This window comes from Sorex fumeus, unplaced genomic scaffold (genome assembly GCF_029834395.1).
Source record: "Sorex fumeus unplaced genomic scaffold, SorFum_2.1 ptg000006l, whole genome shotgun sequence".
NCBI classification, from domain to species: Eukaryota; Metazoa; Chordata; class Mammalia; order Eulipotyphla; family Soricidae; genus Sorex; species Sorex fumeus.
The window spans coordinates 57,390,222-57,408,664 of NW_026606063.1; the positions used below are offsets into that span (position 1 = coordinate 57,390,222).

At 57.0% G+C, this 18,443-nt stretch overlaps 1 protein-coding gene across 1 annotated transcript in view; it reads right to left on the minus strand.

Moving 5' to 3' along the window:
• Positions 1 to 249: 249 nt before the first annotated feature.
• FER1L5 (fer-1 like family member 5) overlaps positions 250 to 18,443 on the minus strand; it is a 55,662-nt gene continuing 37,468 nt past the window's right edge. Inside the window, exons 21-53 of the mRNA XM_056129055.1 lie at positions 17,586 to 17,686; positions 16,415 to 16,592; positions 16,186 to 16,341; positions 15,352 to 15,483; positions 13,566 to 13,729; positions 13,162 to 13,276; positions 11,906 to 12,008; positions 10,957 to 11,152; positions 10,740 to 10,896; positions 10,475 to 10,526; positions 10,307 to 10,384; positions 9,090 to 9,271; positions 8,821 to 8,982; positions 8,522 to 8,623; positions 7,510 to 7,656; positions 7,261 to 7,423; positions 7,139 to 7,161; positions 6,073 to 6,123; positions 5,894 to 5,998; positions 5,635 to 5,754; positions 4,876 to 5,037; positions 4,650 to 4,741; positions 3,894 to 4,064; positions 3,574 to 3,722; positions 3,341 to 3,480; positions 2,342 to 2,430; positions 2,006 to 2,101; positions 1,760 to 1,898; positions 1,483 to 1,582; positions 1,220 to 1,410; positions 782 to 891; positions 450 to 597; positions 250 to 363 (exon numbers count right to left, since the gene is read on the minus strand). Coding sequence (XP_055985030.1) covers positions 250 to 363; positions 450 to 597; positions 782 to 891; positions 1,220 to 1,410; positions 1,483 to 1,582; positions 1,760 to 1,898; positions 2,006 to 2,101; positions 2,342 to 2,430; positions 3,341 to 3,480; positions 3,574 to 3,722; positions 3,894 to 4,064; positions 4,650 to 4,741; positions 4,876 to 5,037; positions 5,635 to 5,754; positions 5,894 to 5,998; positions 6,073 to 6,123; positions 7,139 to 7,161; positions 7,261 to 7,423; positions 7,510 to 7,656; positions 8,522 to 8,623; positions 8,821 to 8,982; positions 9,090 to 9,271; positions 10,307 to 10,384; positions 10,475 to 10,526; positions 10,740 to 10,896; positions 10,957 to 11,152; positions 11,906 to 12,008; positions 13,162 to 13,276; positions 13,566 to 13,729; positions 15,352 to 15,483; positions 16,186 to 16,341; positions 16,415 to 16,592; positions 17,586 to 17,686 — 4,188 coding nt within the window. The remainder of the gene's footprint in view (positions 364 to 449; positions 598 to 781; positions 892 to 1,219; positions 1,411 to 1,482; positions 1,583 to 1,759; positions 1,899 to 2,005; positions 2,102 to 2,341; positions 2,431 to 3,340; positions 3,481 to 3,573; positions 3,723 to 3,893; positions 4,065 to 4,649; positions 4,742 to 4,875; positions 5,038 to 5,634; positions 5,755 to 5,893; positions 5,999 to 6,072; positions 6,124 to 7,138; positions 7,162 to 7,260; positions 7,424 to 7,509; positions 7,657 to 8,521; positions 8,624 to 8,820; positions 8,983 to 9,089; positions 9,272 to 10,306; positions 10,385 to 10,474; positions 10,527 to 10,739; positions 10,897 to 10,956; positions 11,153 to 11,905; positions 12,009 to 13,161; positions 13,277 to 13,565; positions 13,730 to 15,351; positions 15,484 to 16,185; positions 16,342 to 16,414; positions 16,593 to 17,585; positions 17,687 to 18,443) is intronic.

An 18,443-nucleotide genomic window follows, 5' to 3' on the forward strand; every position in this document is an offset into this window, starting at 1 on the left:
TAGTTTCAGGAAAATTACAACTCTGCCCTCCTTGTTGAAAGCGATTTTGGAAGAGAACAGCCAGAATACCAGAGGCTTCCCGCGTGTGTCTTAAAAGACAGAAATAGGAGTTGCCCAAGGAGCGCTGCTGGGTAGGAGAAAAGCTAAGCAAAATGACGGATCGTCTGGGAGAGGACCTTTGAGCGACTCCCCTCTCACTCAAGTGGATTCTAGGGGGAGTCTTAACTGAGTCTTCTGTAGACCTTAGGTTCACATGCTGGCTGCAGAGGATGGAAGAGACCTCTCGACTGGCACACTATTTTTAAGGTTAGCAGAACTAATCATCCGGAGTTCAGGTTTGATCCAGGACATGGCCAAATAGTTCTAGAGAGAAGAGGCACTGGCTAGCTTGAGGTAACAACTCCAAGAGCGACCAGTGCCTCGTCCTCGTCCCCATGACTGTCACTCACCGGAGCAGAATAGATGAAGTTGAATAGCAAAAGCCCTATAACCGATAGGATCAAGCTGATCAAGAGTTTGTATCGATAGCGTCTCCACAAAACATAGCTGAAAGTTCGGAAAGGTGCCCGAAGCCATCTGATGAAGCTGGAGGCCCGCCTGTCCACATGCAGAGATGTCAGAGAATGGGGGGCAGAGGGAGGCTGCTGCCACCAGCCCAGGCCTGGGCCTGTTCCTGTCTCCCCCACTTCATCTCTTTATTCTCTCCTGATTTGAGCTGTGGACTTGGGACATCTGGCCCCTCCCTTTGTAGGTCCCCCATACCGTGCAAATGGAACCTTACACGGGAGGATAGAGTGTAGGATACTGGTTGGGCTCTGAATGGCCTCGGCCTGTGGGCTTGAGTAAAGCATCCTTCTCTGTCAGCACCTCCAGCGTCATCTTTATTTTACCCTAAAAATGTCCGGGGGGGGGGGGGAGGGGGAGGGGGAAGGGGACTGAGCTCAGTTTGAAAGAGTAAGAAGAGCTTTTTGTTTTGTTTGGGGGCCACACTTGATGGTGCTCCAGAATAGTTTACTCCTGACTTCGAGCTCAGGGCTTGACCCTGTGGTGCTCTCGGGATCATGTAGCACCAGGGATTGGACCCAGAACTCCCCCATGCAGAGCATGTGCTCCAGCCTATTGAGCTCACTCTTTCCAGTACCAGGAGGGAAAAGTGAGAATCTGTGAGAATCAAGACCCATGACAGCCCAGGCAGTGGATGCCTCCCCTGGGCGCTTACCGACATGTACCATTTATTTTCCTTAAGGGCCTGACACGGCCACCAGCCAGTCACAGTCTTCTTCTTGAAGAGGGAGAAGCGTTGAGGCTGGAAGTAGGGCCATCTGGGGTCACTTTCCATCAACCTGATGGAGCACTGCCTGGATTTCTTGGCTGGGAATGGCATGTTGGAGAGATTCAGCTCCAGCATCCCTGAGTGGAGAGATGCCGTCAGTAGGAAGGCGCGCCCTGTCCTGTGGTCCTGGGTCACAGGCAGGGTCTCACCTAGGAAGTCATCCGCAGAGATGATGTCATTGTCCCAGACCTGGATGATGAGCCGGGCTGGGAACTTTTGTGATGTGGGGTTCAGGCTCCAGACATAGTCCTGGAGGGTGGCCGGAGGGTATGTTACGGATCTGCTTGGAGTGTCTCTGGTCCATTGCAGCCAGTAGGCTGTCCAGTGGAGGGTTTCATCTCAGGTCCCCTTCCACGTGCACTAGGGCAGCTTGCAGGCCTCCCTGAAGGGCGTGGGGGGCAGGAGCGCACCCACCCGGCCTGTTACCTTCTTGCTCAGGACGCACATTTGCTCCTCAGGCAGGTAGTCAAAGGGGAAGATGAAGCGCCAGTTGAAGTCGGCTTTCCCCAGGGATTGGTAGTGGATATCTGTACTCTGCATGTCCTTCTCGAGCCCAGATAACCACCTGCGGCAAAAGGCCTGTCATCTGGGGGTGGGATCTGCTTGAGCCCCTGGGGAGACCCATGGGAGTCACAGCCCCAGGGACATGCAGGGGTACCAGGCCTCACGCACCCTTTGATGTAGATGTCACTCATTTTGTCGGTGCTTATACTGATGTCCTGCAGCTCTACCTCAGCCGTTTCCCAGATGACACAGCGCAGCTCGTACCTGCAGTCACCAAGCTCTCAGGCCTCCCTGAGTGACTAGCTCCATGACTGCAGCCTCAGGAGGGAGGAGGGCCCTGGGCCCTTCATGCCCACATGAGTCGGGCTTCATTGAGAAGTGAGGAGGGGGGCCAAGGGAAGAAAGCTCCCGTGGAGGAAGAGTGTGACCAGGTGTCAGCCCCAGAGCATTGGACCGGTCAGGCTGTACGAGCTGTGCAGAGACTGGCAGGTTTTTTTCACTCACCTCTTAGCAGTTCTGGGACTGATGATGGTGGGAGCACCAGGAAGCCCAAGCTTCTTGGGGAAGAGGTCCACCCACAACTGCACCTTTCCCTACAGTGGAGATAGATTGGTTTGCTGGCTTCTGTTTGTGGTATGGGGGCCTGGGGAGTCCTGGTCCAGGTACCAAAGTCTGTTGGAACTGTGTTGCCCACATGGAGGGCAGGATGTATCTGTGAGACATTTGTGAGTGAAGGAACTTGAGCAATTGTCCATCAGTTCCCCCCTGCTTGTCCATTCTTTGTTTGGGGACCACACCCAGAGATGTGAAGGGCTTAATCCTGGCTCTGAGCTCAGGGATCGCTTGGGAGACCCTGTGTGGCTGGGGATCGAACCCAGATTCACCATGTGCAAGGAAAGAGATTTAATCCTTGTGCTCTCTCTTCCCCTCTCTGATTTCTCTGGGGTACTGGGAGAGGCTGGTGTCTTCTAGCCCTGACTCTGAAGAAACTAGATGATTAAGCCAGAATCCCAAGTCTCTTTTTCCCTTATGCTCTATAAACACACTGTCAAACACTGTCCTCCTGTTGTTCATCAATTTGCTCGAGCAGGCCCAGTAACGTCTCCATTTTTGAGACTTGTTACTGTGTTTGGCATATTGAATACGTCACAGGTAGCTTGCCAGGCTTTGCCGTGCACATCCTAAGGATAAACAGTCCACAGAGCACTGAGGTCTGAGGAAGATGAAAATGGTGAGGAAGAGGGTGGGACAAGTGACACCACTCACCCTGGAAGAGAAATGCCCTCTTTCAAACCATCTGGTTGGGTATTGACCCCAGGCGCCTTCTCCATCAGTGCTGACATGCCTCCCTGGAAACTTCTTGCCATCACCATTTATGCAGCCTGCTCACCTCCAGGGCTGGCACAAAGGTGAATGTGTGATTTCTCCTCCCCCCACCTTACCTTGTCTGTGCCCTGGGAATGGGCGCCCAGCTCTCTGCGGGTAGCACCGACAGTCTCCTACCTGGTCAATGCCTGGCTGGCTCTCACTGTACAGCGTGCGGGTCTCCACATGCTCAGGGACCAGCCCCTGCAGGCGCAGGACATGCAGGGCTAGGCGTTCTTTCTTCGGCCCCAGATAAGGCAGACGAGGGGTCTGGGGCTCTGGAGGGGAAGGCAGGCAGTATGCGCCATTAGTCTTCCCGTCTCCTGGGCAGGCCTCCCCGCTCCCCGGGCCTCTTGGCAGGCTGGGCTCACCAAAGTGCTTCAGCTTGAACACTGTCCCGTTGTAAAACACCGTGTCCTCTTCCATGTTGAACACGGGCCGAGACAGCCCCTTCCGCCTGGCATGCTGTTCCAAGAGGACAGTGGGGGGCACCTGATCACGCCACTGGAAGGGCCCCGACCTGTGGATATGTGTAGGGAGAAGGGAGAAACAGGATGAGCAGTGGGGTGACTGGTAGGCAGCAGGAGGGCAGAGCTAGCACAGGAGCCATCGTAGTTCCCGGATGCAGCCCTGGCAAGGGCTGAGGGCGCTGGGATTCTCTCCTGCCCTCTCCAGCTGAGTTCTCTCTCACAGGCAGTAGGATTTGGGGATCCCACAGCGAGCTCCAAAGCCAGACAGGAGTCGGTTTTCCAGGTCGATGATGGTGGTTCCGATCTTATCATCGGGGGAAAACAGGTCAAAGTCGTACAGCTGGATCTCCAGGTCCTTCTCCAGGGGGATGGTGCAGTTCAGCTCAAACATCCTAGGGCAAGGGCGTCAGACATGCAGACTGGGGGCTTGTTACTAGCCACCTTCGTCCCTGGCATCTTTGTCTCCAGGCCTGTGCTCCACCCTCTGCTTAATCCCAGTGAAGATGGGGGCAGAGCCTCATGACTTTTATGAACAATGACTAGCCCCCCAGTTATGGCTGGAAATACTTTTTTTTTTAACTAGGGGCCATGCCAAGCAGTGTTTTAGGTAGGAGTGTGCAGTTAGGATTTTTCATGCATACCTCACAGTTGGGCGCTTTGGGGCCACCAGGGCCACCCTGGAGATCTTCTGGGGGGCATAGGGTTCTCGGGAGAGAACTCAGGCCTCTGGAGTGCCCAATGTGCTCAGCCACTAGAGTTGTCTCCCTTGCCCCCGGAAGTAATATCTTATAGGCGTTGGACCCCAACCTCCATCCCCAGAGAGAGTGTTAGAGAAAGAGGGGGAGAGCATCCGTCGCCCCTCTACTGAGTGCCCGGAGTGTGGAAGGCTTCCCACTATGAACTTGGGGGTCAGAGCTGGAGCTCTCTCCAGGCATGGTAAGGAGAAGAGCAGGACCTGCTGAATGGGAGCAACTCACATGCCGAAGATGGGGTCCAGAGTGTTGGGCTGGTACTTGTCGCGGGTGCCCAGCACCACCTTTCCCAGTTTCAGCATCACGTAAGGGTCACACTGGAGTCAGAAGTCAGGGGAGAACAGGAAATGGGGCATCTGGGTGACTCAGGCGGTCAGGAGGGACACACACAAGCAGCAGTTAGCAGTCTGAGGGGCCCCCTGGGGCTGTGGGCGGGGGAGTTGCTCATTACCAGGCCGTTGGTGTCCTGGGGCTGCAGGTTGATGGCCCGGATGATGTACACCCGCACCAGGCACTCCTGAGGGAAATCCTCCTTGTCGGGGTGGAATCGGAGCTGGCGGGGGGGCCTGGGGTCATTGGGGTCCTCCGAAATGGGGTAGATACGGAAAAGGCCCTGTGGGGGCATGCAGGAGGGTTGGTGGCTTTCAGCTTGGCTATGCCACCCTCCTCGGTTAGGCTCTCCAGGGGGTACCCAGCAATGCCCAGGAGAGGATGGGTGGAGGCCGGCATGAGTGTGACTTGGGTGTGTGGGGGGTCTGTGGGAGGAGGGTGTGGGCAAGGCCCCCTGGTCATGGGGTGAGCTCTGGTTGCCAGAGTGCGTCTCAAACACAGGCCAGAGGCAGGGTGAAGAAGGCTCTGGTCCTGGGGTCACCACAGGTAAGTCTGTACATACCCCGTTCTCTGCTGCCCCCAATTCCCAGATCATTGCTTTTTGGTTTTGTTTTTAATTTTTGCTCCACACGCAGTGATACTCAGGCACTCCTAGTTCTGCACTCAGGCTCAGGGGAGTTCCTGGTTGCCTGCCTGGCCAGTGCTTTGCTGCTGTACTGGCTCTCCAGCCTGCCCCAGCCCCTGCAAACCGTGTTTCAGGTGCTCCCAGCCCCAGCATTGAGAAGTACCACCAGAAGCTAGGACCCACACAGGGGTTTCTGGGTGCAGAAGGGCTCCGGGCCAGGCTGCTTAGGCAGTGTGGGGGAAGGAGGTTGCGTGCCTTGAACTCCCCCACGACAGGGCTGTCCACCTTGGGCTGCCCCTGGTAGAGTTTGAAGGTCTGGCAGAAGTCCTGCAGGCCCTCGAAGGCAGGCACCGCCTCTAGCTCACAGTCATACACCTGCAGGGGTTGCAGAGGCCGGACCATCAGTCCATAGCAGGCCGACTTGCCACCAGCCCTCAGATCCTTCCCCAGAGTGTCTGCTCCACTGGTGGCCAGGCTAGTGCTCGGTGCCAACTCCCTGGAGGGGTCTCCAAACCTCAAGGGGGAAGTAGTCCTTGTACTTGTACTCCTGGGTCTGCTGGTCCAATCCTGTGGCCCAGAACAGCTTGCTCCACCAGTCCACATCGTACTGGAGATTGTCCTGTGGGGAGAGCGTCCTGGGCCCTGCCCCATACCACCTGCTCGAGTCCTGTTCCCAGGCAGAGCCTCCCTCACCTGGACTTTGCTGACCTTCGGCCAAAACTTCTCATAGAAGTAACCAAGGAGCTGTAAGACAGACCGTGAGCAGCGGGGAGCCAGGCAGCCCCGCTCTGGTGGGAGCCAGAGTGAGGGGGGCTCAGTGCCCAGCCCCTCCGCCACTCCCATGGGCCATGGAATTTTGGAATCTTCTCCTTTGGGCCTGGGGGTGAGGGAGACAAGGAGTTCTTTTTTGCCCACAGCTTCAGCCTGAACTTGGGGAGGCTTGGAGGTACCGCAAGTATCACACCAATCCCACTTGGGGTCATCAGAATGTGGGTCTGCTCAGAGTGGCCCCAGACACTGTTCACGCATGACATGTTCACGCATGATAGCTACTGCTCCAAGCACACACTGGGGCCTGGGCGATAGCGTGTGCCTGCTCCTGGGGACCCCAGAGCCCGTCTTGAGCAACCTCCTAACTGTACCAGGTGCAGTTCCTGAGTATTGTGTGTGTGCCACTGCCCCCCCCCCAAAAAAAAAAAAAAAACTGACAAAAATGACAGCAACGTGCAAACCTACCCAGACTGGGCAGGAAGGGGGACTTGGAAAATGCTGATGCCTGGGTTGTGCCCCCATCTGCTCTCTGCTATCAAGATTTATTTATTTTTGCCAGGACGGGGTGGGGTGGTGAACCACACCCAGTTACGTTCAAGGATTACTCCTGGCTCTGCGCTTAGGAATCACTCCTGGTGGTGGTGCTCTGGGAACCATATGAGGTGCTAAGGATTGAACCTGGGTTGGCTGTGTGCAAGGCAAGCACTCTACCCACTGTACTATCACTCTGGGCCCCTGCTGTGTTCTCAAGATTTCTAAAGAACTCAGCCAGTGGTAGTTTTGGGGGTCATGCTGCAAAGTTCTGGTGTACAGTTAATCACGCCTCACCCTGGCGCTGATGGCGAAGTGTGAGCTGTTTGGTCTACCCTCCCCCCCAGGAACAATTGTGCAGGAGAGGAGAGGGGCGAGGAGGAAGAGGAAGGATGGAAGGGAGAGGTGTGGGGAAGGAGGAGAGGAGAAGAGAGGAGGGCGGGGTGGCCTCGCTCACCGTCAGTCTCCTGATAGAGAGCACTGTGTGGAGAAAGCAAGGGGGAATCTCAGGAAAAGGGCAGCCAGGACCTTCCCCACTGCTGCTAGCTGGGTGGGCAGGGCCAGGAGGAAGGGCCTTACCTGGGAGCTTTGGGGGCACATAGTCAGAAGCCCAAGGATCACAGATGTAGGGCTGGAGGGAGCTGATGCTGGTCTGACCCACCACACTGCGCTGGCCATACTTCTGGGTATCCAGCACCTTCAGCATGAGGGGCGTCATGTAGGACTCCTGCATGGGCATGAACTGCAGCCAGGAGAGAGAGACGATGGTGAGGCTGCGCGGGTCCCACCCCCACCCCCACGGGGACCCCCTGCAGGCAGGTTCCACACCAGCGTGAGGAAGAGGATGGGCTCATTGAAGTTGGGGTTGGTCTGGAAGTTGGGGATGGGCCGTGTCTGTAGGGTCTCTTGCCAGCACTCCACAAGGAGCTGGGGGGAGCCCACGTACTTCAGGTTCCGGAGGCCCCAGGCCAGGATCTGCCAGAAAAGAGAGGAGGCTCCGGGGGAGTCCCAGGGACCCTGCCCCGTGCAGGTACCAGCTTGTCCTCCTGGCCTGGAGACTGTCCTTGTGGTCCTTCCCCTCCTGCACCTGGTCTGGCCTCTCTGGAATTCTCCTGAGTGAGTGTTCAAAGTGACTGCTCAGGGCCTCGATGTTGCAGGCGCCCCTTATACTCTTTAGAGAGATGCTGGCTTGGACCCGAGAGCAGTCTGAGACTCAGCACCCTGGTGTGGCGCCCTGGCAAGGTCCAGACCCCGCATCAGGGGCCATCACAGGGTTTGCCAGCCTGCCTTATGTCCTGGTCCAGCAGGTGGCCAGGCAAACAGGTGTTCACAAGGACCCCTGACTCACACGCTCATGCTGGCTGACTGGGAAGTTAGCCGGGGCTAGTTCTATAGTGCAGCTCTGAACCCCCACCCCCACCCCACCCCTATGCAGCCTCTCCGTGCCCAAGGAAGGCTGAGCCCTTTGTTTTGGGGCCACACTCTGCGGTGCTCAGGGCTTACTCTTGGCTCTGCACTCCTGGCAGGCTTGAAAGACCACATGGTGTGCCGAGGATTGAGTCCAGGTTGGCTGCATGCAAGGCAAGCACCCTACCCACTGTACTGTCTCTCCAGCCCCTCGACAGGGACTTAAAATAACTGAATAACAAGGTAAAATACTGAACCTCTTGAGGCTCTTTGCTTCTCTGCTGCCTCCCAACAGGCCACACACACTGTGGGCTTCAGACTTTGGATCAGCTCACCAAGAGGGCCCACGGGGGGCAGCAGAGACAGCTCTGCAATGCTCAGCTGCTGAGGATGGGGTCCCTGCGACTCCTCCCCACCCCCTCCCCCTCATCACCTCAATAACCATTTTCTTCATCACAGGCTGGATGTTCTTGGGGAGAGCGTAGACCCCATTCTTCCAGGGGATATTGAAGATGGGCAGTTTCTGTTTGAGTTTCTGAAGGAGGAGGTGGAGTGTGAGGGGCTGTAGTGCACCCCATTCCCTGATAGGGTCGGTGCCAAGGGCAGGGCTAGTGGCAGGGCAGCAGAGAGACTGGGCAACCCATGGCGCCGAGCCCAGATGGGGTCCGGGCCCTTTCTTCGGGTGTAGCTTCGGGGCTTGTGGTGGGGACGGCAGGCGGGGCACCCCAGTACCTCTGTCTCCAAGAACAGCTCACAGGAGGCCAGGATCTCGCCCTCTTCCTCCCCCAGTTGGTTGATGAGCGGACACCACCTCATGGGATACAGGATCCTGTTTTGGACATCCAGCCAAACCTTCGGGACACACATGCTCCGTCCCCACAAGCTTTCCCTGCCCTGGAGAGCAGGGGGTGGGGGGTGGGATTTCACATCAACTGGATGCCCAGAGCCCAGCCACAGGCTCTGTGGAACCCGACCCACTACCCCCACTCCCAGCCCATCACCTGGGAGTCATGCTGCCACAGCTCCAGAATCACGAGTGGGGGGCTCTCCCGGGTGTCCTGGGGGCTCTCGTTCAGGAGCAGGTGGTGGAAGATGAGTGTCTGGGCCCACGTGGGCACGGTGGAGCTGCTCAGGGTCTGCGTGCACTGGCTGTGGTTGAGGAAGACCGCCCGGACGAAGGGCCCTGGCAGGGGGATGGGGGCGCTGCTCTGAGCCCTCAGCCAGGTGCTTCTTGCCTCTGGTTACTGCCGCCCAGGACTGCGACATGGGGAGGTCCCAGCCGACACCCCCGGAAGTCACCTCAATGTTAGCTCCTGAGTGAAGTAGCAAATCTCCAGGACCCTGATCGTTTGCTTCCATCCATGTCCACTTCTCAGGGCATAACCAAGGGAGCCCAGTGGCCCCAAGCAGGAGCTCAGGACATTGAGGCACAAAGGCAGTCCTTTGGTGGGTCAGTGGGTGCCCTGGCCCTGGGGCCCTCCTAATGTGTGGGTGCAGGAACACAGGAGACACCTGCCAGCACCCCCGAAACAAGGCCACTTGTGATGTCCCTGACACCAGTCCTGTCTCCTCCCGGGACCCCCGTGGGCTGCTTCCATGCAGGCCAGCAGTTGCCCCCCACCCTCACCTCCCTTATCACACAGGGATACTCTGGCCCCAAGTGCTCCCCTTGCTTGCCTTCACACACGTCTGCTCTCGGCCAGCCAAACTCATTCCCCACCTGAGGCCTAGGGATCCCCTCACTGGATGAAGCCCCTCCAACTCCCCCGTGTTGGTGGCATAGGGGAACCCCCAAGAGCAGTCCTGCCTGTACTCCTCTTGGCTGTTTTAGGTTAAAATAGTGCTCATGAGACCACTGGGCACCGGGGATCACACTCAGTTCCACATGCAAAGCATGTGCTCTTTTTGAGCCCCCTGAGCTATTTCTCTGTGTCCCTGTACTCCTGGGTTCCATGCCCCTTGGTGTTTTGGCCACACCTGGCAATGCATTCAGGAACCTCTCCAGGGACAACATGGGGTGCTGGAGATTGACCCTGGTACCTGCTATGCTCTCTCTCCAGCCCTGGTCTTCTTGGGTCCTGTTCTTTCCCACAAACTAGCACCATGAGTGACCATGGGGTTGGAGGGAGGACCCCTGTCTTTGTCACCCTCTTCCTTTACACTGACGGATCACCCCCTCCCCCACACACCCTTGCGGCCCTGGGTGCTTGCCACCTACCCTGGAAGGTCAGGATGTTGGTGGAGATCAGGCTCCGGGCCTGGTAGATATAGCAGAAAAGCTGGTAGTAGTTGGGCTCTGGGTAAGAGAAGAGTTGAGTACACCCGCTGGCCCCAGGCCCCGTCTCCTCACCCTGCCCTCAGAGGCGGAGGCCCATTCAAGGCTCACCATCGAAGACACAGTAGATGAAGGGCAGGTCGACTGACTGCACGGGTTCTGGCTGAGACATAAAAGAGAAACTGCTCCTTCTGGAAAAGCTGGTCTCTGTCACCTTCTTCTCTTCCTGAGCCATCTGGTTCAGATCCAAAGCCTGTGCCCGGGATGGTCTCTCCTCAGGTCCATGTCCCAGTCCCGAGAAGGTGCTTGTGGCGCCCTGACCCCCCCAGCCTCTGTGTCAGCCTGGCTGCAGGATGTGAGGAGGCAGAGCCTTTACCAAGGATCCCTCCAGCAGGAAGATGGGTGCGACTCTTGCTTTCTTGCTGGGCACCATGCTGCGGTGCCAGCAGCGGCGGCGGAAGCGGCTCTTGGGCTGAGGGTTCAGCTGGTACTTGGAGCCCACAACATTGCTATACTCCCAGTCCTCTTCTGGCCTGGGCTGTGGCCGCGGGGAAGGAAGTGAGTGACCATGGGCTCGGGGGTCTGGCCCCGGCCCTGCCAGCCCCTCCATGCGGGTGGGCCTCACCAGCTGCAGAAAGGAGAGTGTCTCCTGCTCAGGGCTCAGCTTCCTGTGGTCCCGGAGGCGCACCCGGGCCCAGCGGCGCCTGCGGCATGAGCAGTAGGTCTTCTCCACGGAGTTCCAGATGCGTGGCTGGCCTGATGGTGGGACCCCCACTCCGTACTCCCAGCCTGCAGGGGCAGGACCAGGGATGCAGGCGTCCAGGTGCCCTGATGCTTGGAGGCTTTGGACTGGCCTAGGGATGGCTCCCCAGAGCAGGAGTCTAACGGGGCACAACTACTCCTGAGGTCTGGTGGCTTTGGCCCAGAGTGGGAAGGGAAGGTGTGGTAGATGACACCAGGTGGCCCCAGCTCACTGCTGTCTCCAGGGTGAGGGAGACCCAGAGATGTCGCATGACCCACATAAGGCCACATGGTCAAAGAAAAATTAAAAAAATAAATTTAAAAAAAAACCACAGGGGCGCTGGAGCAATAGTACAGCGAGTAGGGCACTGGCCTTTCACGTAGCCAATCCGGGTTCTATTCCCAGCATCCCATATGGTCCCCTGAGCGCACCACCAGGAGTAATTCCTGAGTGCACGAGCCAGGAGTAACCCCTGTGCATTACCAGGTGTGACCCAAAAAGGAAAAAAAAAATACCCACAGGGTTCTAAGTCAAGGAATTGGCCTTGAGCATGGCGCAACCACACAGGAAACCCCAGCCCCACCCTTGTTCAAGCACGGGGGATTCAGGGAATGACAGACAACCAGCCTGTCTAAACACTGGGCCATGGCCTATCTCAAAACTGGGGGCCATTTCTTTTGGGAAGGATGAGGCCCTGTTCTTGGCAGCTGGAGGTCCCCCCCTTGCGGCTCCGAGGCCAGGACAGAGTGGGACCCAATAGCCCCAGTGTCCTGCCGTCAGTCCTCGGCCTGAACACGCACCCTCATTGTCCACTGCATGGTTCAGCTCCACCGTCCAGTTCTTCTTGATGTGCCAGCCCTCTGGGCACTTCATGTTCTGCCGGGTCTCCACAGGCTGTCCGTTCTGGGGGGACGGGGGCCTTACTCTCCTGCTTGGGTACTGATTCACGTTCCTTGGGTCCAGTGCCCCATTCCGTGAGCAAACCAACTGCTATGAGTCTTCACACAAACTTAAATTTCCTTTTACTGACTGGCCTTTTTCAACTGTGAATGCATGTATTTTGGGGGAGAGGGAAGAGGACACACCTGATGGTGCTCAGGGCTTACTACTGGTGCTGTGCTTAGATCGTTCCTCTTCCCTGACAGTGCTGGGGGACCATAAGTGCATATAAGACAGTAAGCCTTAACTCAGCCCCATCAACATTGTTTTTGTTGTTGCTTTTTGTTTGTTTCTTGTTTGGCCCTTAGCCGGCTGTGTTCGGAGATAACTCCTGAATCTGGGCTGAACAGCACTATCTCTCCAGCCCCAACCATCATTGTGTTTTTTAGAGGGAAATCAGAATTCATGGCTTCATGAAAAATCAGCCATCCTCACTTACCATAAACAGAAGATAAGCACAGTCATGGCTGAAAACAAGTCGCATGACTGGCTCTCAGCGACTGCCCCCAGGTCAGACTTGTGCTACTGAAGCACAGCTCTGGGGATACCGAATGAAACAAAATTTAGGACTGGGTTTCAGATGCAGACAATTAAGTTCAGAACATTCCCATCCTTGGAGCAGCTTGCCTTGTACATGGCTGACCCTGATTCAATCCCCAACATCCCATATGATCCCCTGAAGCCCCACCAGGAGTCACCCTTGAGGGCCAGGCAAGCCCTGAGCACCACCAGATATGATAAACAAAAAAATACAACAAAACAAAACAAAAAAATAGACTATTTCCATCCTCACAGAAAGTTCCATGGGCCAGTGCTGGCTTAGTTTGGCCTCTTACAGACTTTCCCTGGGGCAAGACCACCTGGGGTGAGGGCTGGGAAGAGACTTGTTATTCCTTCATCCGCTTCTCCTCATATTCTGATATACAGTATCTCTATCCACCATCTTGGGGGCTCAGGCCATGTGGGGGGGGCCAGGCTCTGATGGGGACCGTATGGACTCATGCACTAGCACAACCCATCTTCCAAGGTCCCACCCTGGTAATGGAGTGGGCAAACCCACCCCACCCCTGTCCCCTTCACCACCACCTCCTTTGAGTTGACTTTCACCCCCACTCACCACATCGGTGTTGGGGACGGCTGCAGGCACCCAGGCACCCGTGGCATCCCGGTGTTGGTTCTCGTATACTTCCTCCACCACTTGGCTCTTGTTGATGTCTATGTCGAGGAGAAGTCTGGGAGCAGCGAAACCCCACATTCCTAACACATCTCCCAGAGCTGATTCCCACCCCTATACTGAGGGGGTCCTTCTATACTGGCCACCCACTTGGCCTTAAATGACAGGGCAAGCCTGTCAGTGGGGACGGGCATTTAAGGTGGTGGCAGGGCTGTTGTCCCCATGGGAACAGAGATAGTGGCTGGGTGGCCACCCCTCTGGGCTGCTGCTAATGAATCCTCCTCTGGGAAAGAAGGGTCAGTTCCTGGGGTGCACGATGTAGAACACAGACCGAGATCCCACCTTACCTCCTCTGAGGCTCCACTCTCCACTGCCCCTGCCACTGCCATCCCTGGGGTGTCTTGAAATTCTCCTTGGGCAGGGCCTTCTTGCACAGGACATCTGAGAAGTTGGGGCAGTGGTACAGCCTTTCTTTGCCCCACTGTCCTCTGAACATGGTTTCGTTCTCGTACTAAGGAAGGGAAGCCAGTGCTGACTACTCCCCAGGAGCTCACGGGCGTCCCACCCTGACCGTACTCTGGGCTGCTTGACACCCCCAAGGAGTGACCCCTGCCCCAGGACCAGGAGTGAATGTGTGATTTACCAGAGAAAGGCCTGCCTGCAGATGTCAGGTCTGCATCCCCATTCTCGTCTGGCCTGCCCCATTCTGTCACAACTCTGCCTCTGCCCATCGATTCAGCACAGCAGGGCAGCCCACCAGGACTGAGCCCAGTTACAGAACCCTAGGGTCTTATACCCCCATTCCACAGGCGAGAAGCCTGAGACTCAGAAGGGAGCTCTCCCACTGAGGGGCAGAGAGGGGTGTATGCCTGAGGGGATCCTAGGACACTTCCTCCCACCACAGTAACTGAACTGACCCTGAGGAGCCCCATTCCACCCCACAGATTCCACCTACTTTGCTCCTTGCACATGTGACCCCCCCTCCCGCCGGCTCCATCCCAGTGTCTCCATGACCTATATAAGGGCTAGCTATGCCTCAATGGCCTACACATCTGCAACATACGCTTTATTTATGGTGTGGTGGTCACACCCAGCAGTGCTAGGCTCTGCACCCCTCACAGAGCTAGGAGGACCATATGATGACCTGGACTGAACCCAGGCCTCCCTCATGCAAAACTTTGAATCATCTCTCTGGCCAACATGCACTTTTAGAAACAATTTTAAAAAATAGCTCTCATTCTGTAAGTTCAAAGTTTAAAACTCAAGCTTTATTTCCCTTCCTATAACATCTTCTAAACCATGGCCTGTGCCAGGGAGGAAGGGGCCATCTTGCTTGATTCTGTGAGAAGATGCCTCATTCCAGCTGCTTGGACCATCCCCGCCTTCCCTTTCTGGAGGGTTGAGGCCCGTAGGGGGCCTAGCTGACATGTGAGTGATGGACAACAACCCCCATGAGTCTGAACCTGGTTCACCTGCCACTCCCTAAACTAACGGGGTTAAACTCCCAGCACTTCCATCAGGGAAGACAGTGACCAATCCAGAGACCCACTCAACTGCCCCTCACACACGCGTGAGGACCTGCCAACAAGGGACCCTGAGTGTGTGGCATAGGAGTCGTTTTCTTCTCTGCCCCTGTCTGCAGGCCCTGGACTGCAGCGGAGCACACCCAGTCTCCGCCCCGCCCCGCCCAAGGTTCCGCACCCGTTCAAGACTCCACCTGCTCAGGCTCCGCCCCCGACCAAGGCTCCTCCCCCAGCTAAGCTTCTGCCCGGGTTCATAGACTCTACCCCATCCCCAGACCTAGGCTCCGCCCCTCGCAGGCTTCACTCCCGCCCGGCCCCGCCCCCAGCTAAGCTTCTGCCCAGGTTCATAGACTCTACCCCTCCCCCAGACCTAGGCTCCGCCCCGCGTAGGCTCCGCCCCCGGCCACGGCCGCCCACAGCTAAGCTGCTCCTGCTCATAGACTCTCCCTTCCCCAGGCTCTGCCCGCAGTTAAGCGTCTGAGGGTTCATAGACTCTACCCCTAACTCAGACTTAGCCTCCGCCCCCGGCCACGGCTCCGCCCCTGATCTCAGGCTCCTCACCCGCCCTGCTCTGGTGGCCGCAGGCTCCGGCTCCCAGTCCCGCTCTCACCGTCTCTGCGTACACCACCACTTCGCCCTTGTGTAGCAGCTGCAGATTCTTGCTGTCCATCACGTTGCCCAGCCACATGCAGACTCGGAGGTAGCCCGGCATAGTGTCCCTTTGTTCTTTATCCTGGGGGTACTGAGGCAGATACATTTAATCCCCAGGGTGCAGGACCTGGGGGCAGCGGTGGGGGCCTCCAGCCCTCCCCCTGGGTCTCTCCCTGAGCCCCTGGAGCCGGGTGCTGGGGTGAAAGTTGGCTGCAGCGAGCCTACCTTCCAGCATACCTGAGAACTGGGGGGGGACGAGGACAGGGCCCCGAGCTAAGGGCCCAGTGCGCGTCTGCCTCTCACACCCCACCACGAGGGGGCGCGCTTCACCAGGCCCATTTTACAGCCGTGCACGCTGACCCCTGGGGGCAGGGACAGGGAAGGCCTGCCACAGTGGTGGAACTGGGGTCCAGGTCCTGGCGGTTCTTGTAAAACAAGCAGGACTCAGCTGTACTCCCGAGGGTTCTTCCACCGTGGGGCAAAGGGCAAACAGGTTTGGGGGGGGGGGGGGGTACTCCAGCCCTGCTTGGCCAGGAGGTAGTGCCTGAGAGGTAGCCCGGGCAGCTTCCCCGTGGGGGATGGCGTGTCCCCGACTCGCCTCCCTGGAACCCTCAGGCACAAATGGCTTTTATGTTACCCTGCCTGGTCCCCGGCGAGGTGACAAGTGACAGGAACCCTGCCTTGCTCTGGCGACTGGTGAACCCTCAGTTCATAGGACCCCGTGTGGGGGGGAGGTGCTGCTCCTTGGGGGTGTTTGTGGGTCTTTCCTCCCCGGAGGACCCCGCTTCCACACCTGCAGGAAAAGGTTCTGTGTCCTCCCGCAGAACCTGCCGGAGCGCCGCACTCCTGCTGGGGAGAAGAGGATGGAGTGTGCCGGCACCTGTGCGAAGGCCACGCGCTGCTCCTTGGACACCAGCCAGATCATCACGTCGGGGATGCTCTGCTGGGGCTGCGGGACGCATGTCAGGTGCTGCCAGGCCCGCAGGTCCTCAGGACACGCCCACCCGGCGCCCCGCTCGCACCTCGGGGAGCACACTGTTGAGGCGGAAGAGCCAGCCCTCCACGGTGGCCACCATGTCCTTGGGCTGGGCCATCATGCTCTTCTGAGCCAGCTCCTGCAAGAGGAGGCTCCGGAGCTGCCCTCTCTTCTTGTCCAGCTCCGTGCTTTTGGAGTAATGAGCCACATGGGGCAGTGGGTGCCTGTGGATGGCCAGGGAGGGGCTTGGACCTTGCCACAGCTCCCTCCTCTCCTCCTTGGGCCTCTCCTGAGATCAGCCCGGCCTCCTGAGCCTCCTTAGACCCCACCCTTCAGGGAACAGGCATGGGAGCCTGGTCCCTGGGTTCCCCTTCTGCCCCACAGGGGGCCAGACCTGTGCTAGGTCCTCCCTCTTGAGGAGGGTGAGACAGGAGACATGGGCCACCAAAGTGGAGGGTGGAGGGTAGGGTGAGAGGGGTGGGTTCCAGTGGAAGAGAGGCCTTCTGTACCACAGTCTTCTAGAGCAGACAGAGGGACAGAAGGGAGGGGCCCGGGTGGGCACTGGTCTAACAGAAAGGAGTGGAGGGGGTGGTTGGCCATTTCGTGCTCAGACTGCATTAAGGAAACTTTATGTGGTGCCAGGGAAGTTCACTAGGGTCAGTGATGCAAGGCGTATCCTTTATCCCCTGTAATATCTCTCCAGCCCATCAGCTCCTCTTTCTTTCCTTTCTTTGTTTCTTTGTTTGTTTGTTTTTGTGCCACATCCACCAGAGCTCGGGGCTTTGCACTCAGGAAAATATTCCTGGTGGTGCTCAGGGAACCTATGTGACACTGGGGATTGAACCCGGGATGACTACATACAAGGAAAATGCCCTACCTGCTATGCTATCCCTTTGGCCCCAGCTCCTCTTTTTTTTTTTTCTGTTTGGGTCACACCTGGCGATGCACAGGGGTTACCAGGGGTTACTCCTGGCTTTGCACTCAGGAGTTACTCCTCGCGGTGCTCAGGGGACCATAAGGAATGCTGGGAATCAAACCCGGATCGACCGCGTGCAAGGCAAACACCCTACCCGCTGTGCTATCTTTCCAGACCCCCAGCTCCTCTTTCTTGAGGCTGTGTCTGGGTGGCAGCGGGGAGGTGGGGTTCAATAGGGACCATCCTCAACCCCAGCCCAGCTCATCCCCATCCCAGATGCACCTCCCCACCCGACCCCTACTTGCAGTCCTCCTCCAGTTCCGCCAGCAGTTTCTTCCACTGGTAGAGCAGAGCTGGGTCTTTGGGGTTCCTTATGGACTTCAGGTTGTTCAGATTGGCTTTCTGTCCAGCAGGAGAGAAATAGCAATTGAACTCAGGATTCAGGAGATGGGTTTCAGGGCTGATTTGGTTTTTGTTTGTTTGTTTGTTTGTTTTTCAAGATGTTTTCAGCTCAGTCTTTGAGGGCAAGCACTGCGCGTCAGTGCAAAGCTGGTCCCAGACGCCCATCCTACCTACTCTCAACCACCAATTTTTAGTACTGGGTGACGGGGATGAAACCAGAAAACTGATTTCCAAAGAAATGAGGAGCTGAAATCAAAATTTTTTTAAAAAAGAAACTGTTCTTTTGGGCAAGGAATATTGTCCTTCCCTTCTCCCCTCCAAAACAAATAAACAAACAAAGATGAGGACAGATAGATCCTTACCCAGAAACTTTGTTTGAGGTTTGCAGATAAGCTGCAGCCTCATTGACCAACCCACAGGAGAATCTGTTGATCATTCTGGTGCATGCTAGCCTACAACTCAGCCTTCCCAAGACATGGCGTCCTCCTCACTTTCTCTCTACGAAAAGCTTCTTTTGATCATACAGGTGGTTTTATTGAGAACACAAGTCTGCCAGCTTATTACCAATTAGGCTCTTTCCCTACCTGTCACCCTGACAGTTCTCCAGCTCCCAGTGGGGACATTGGTGGCAGGCAGGAGCCAGAACAGGGCAGATGTGTGGTGGGACAGACTCCGGACCCTGTCCCATCTATACATTTGAGAAAGTTACCTGTGGCCTAACGTTGACCAGCAGCACCCGGAATACACAGACCTGTGC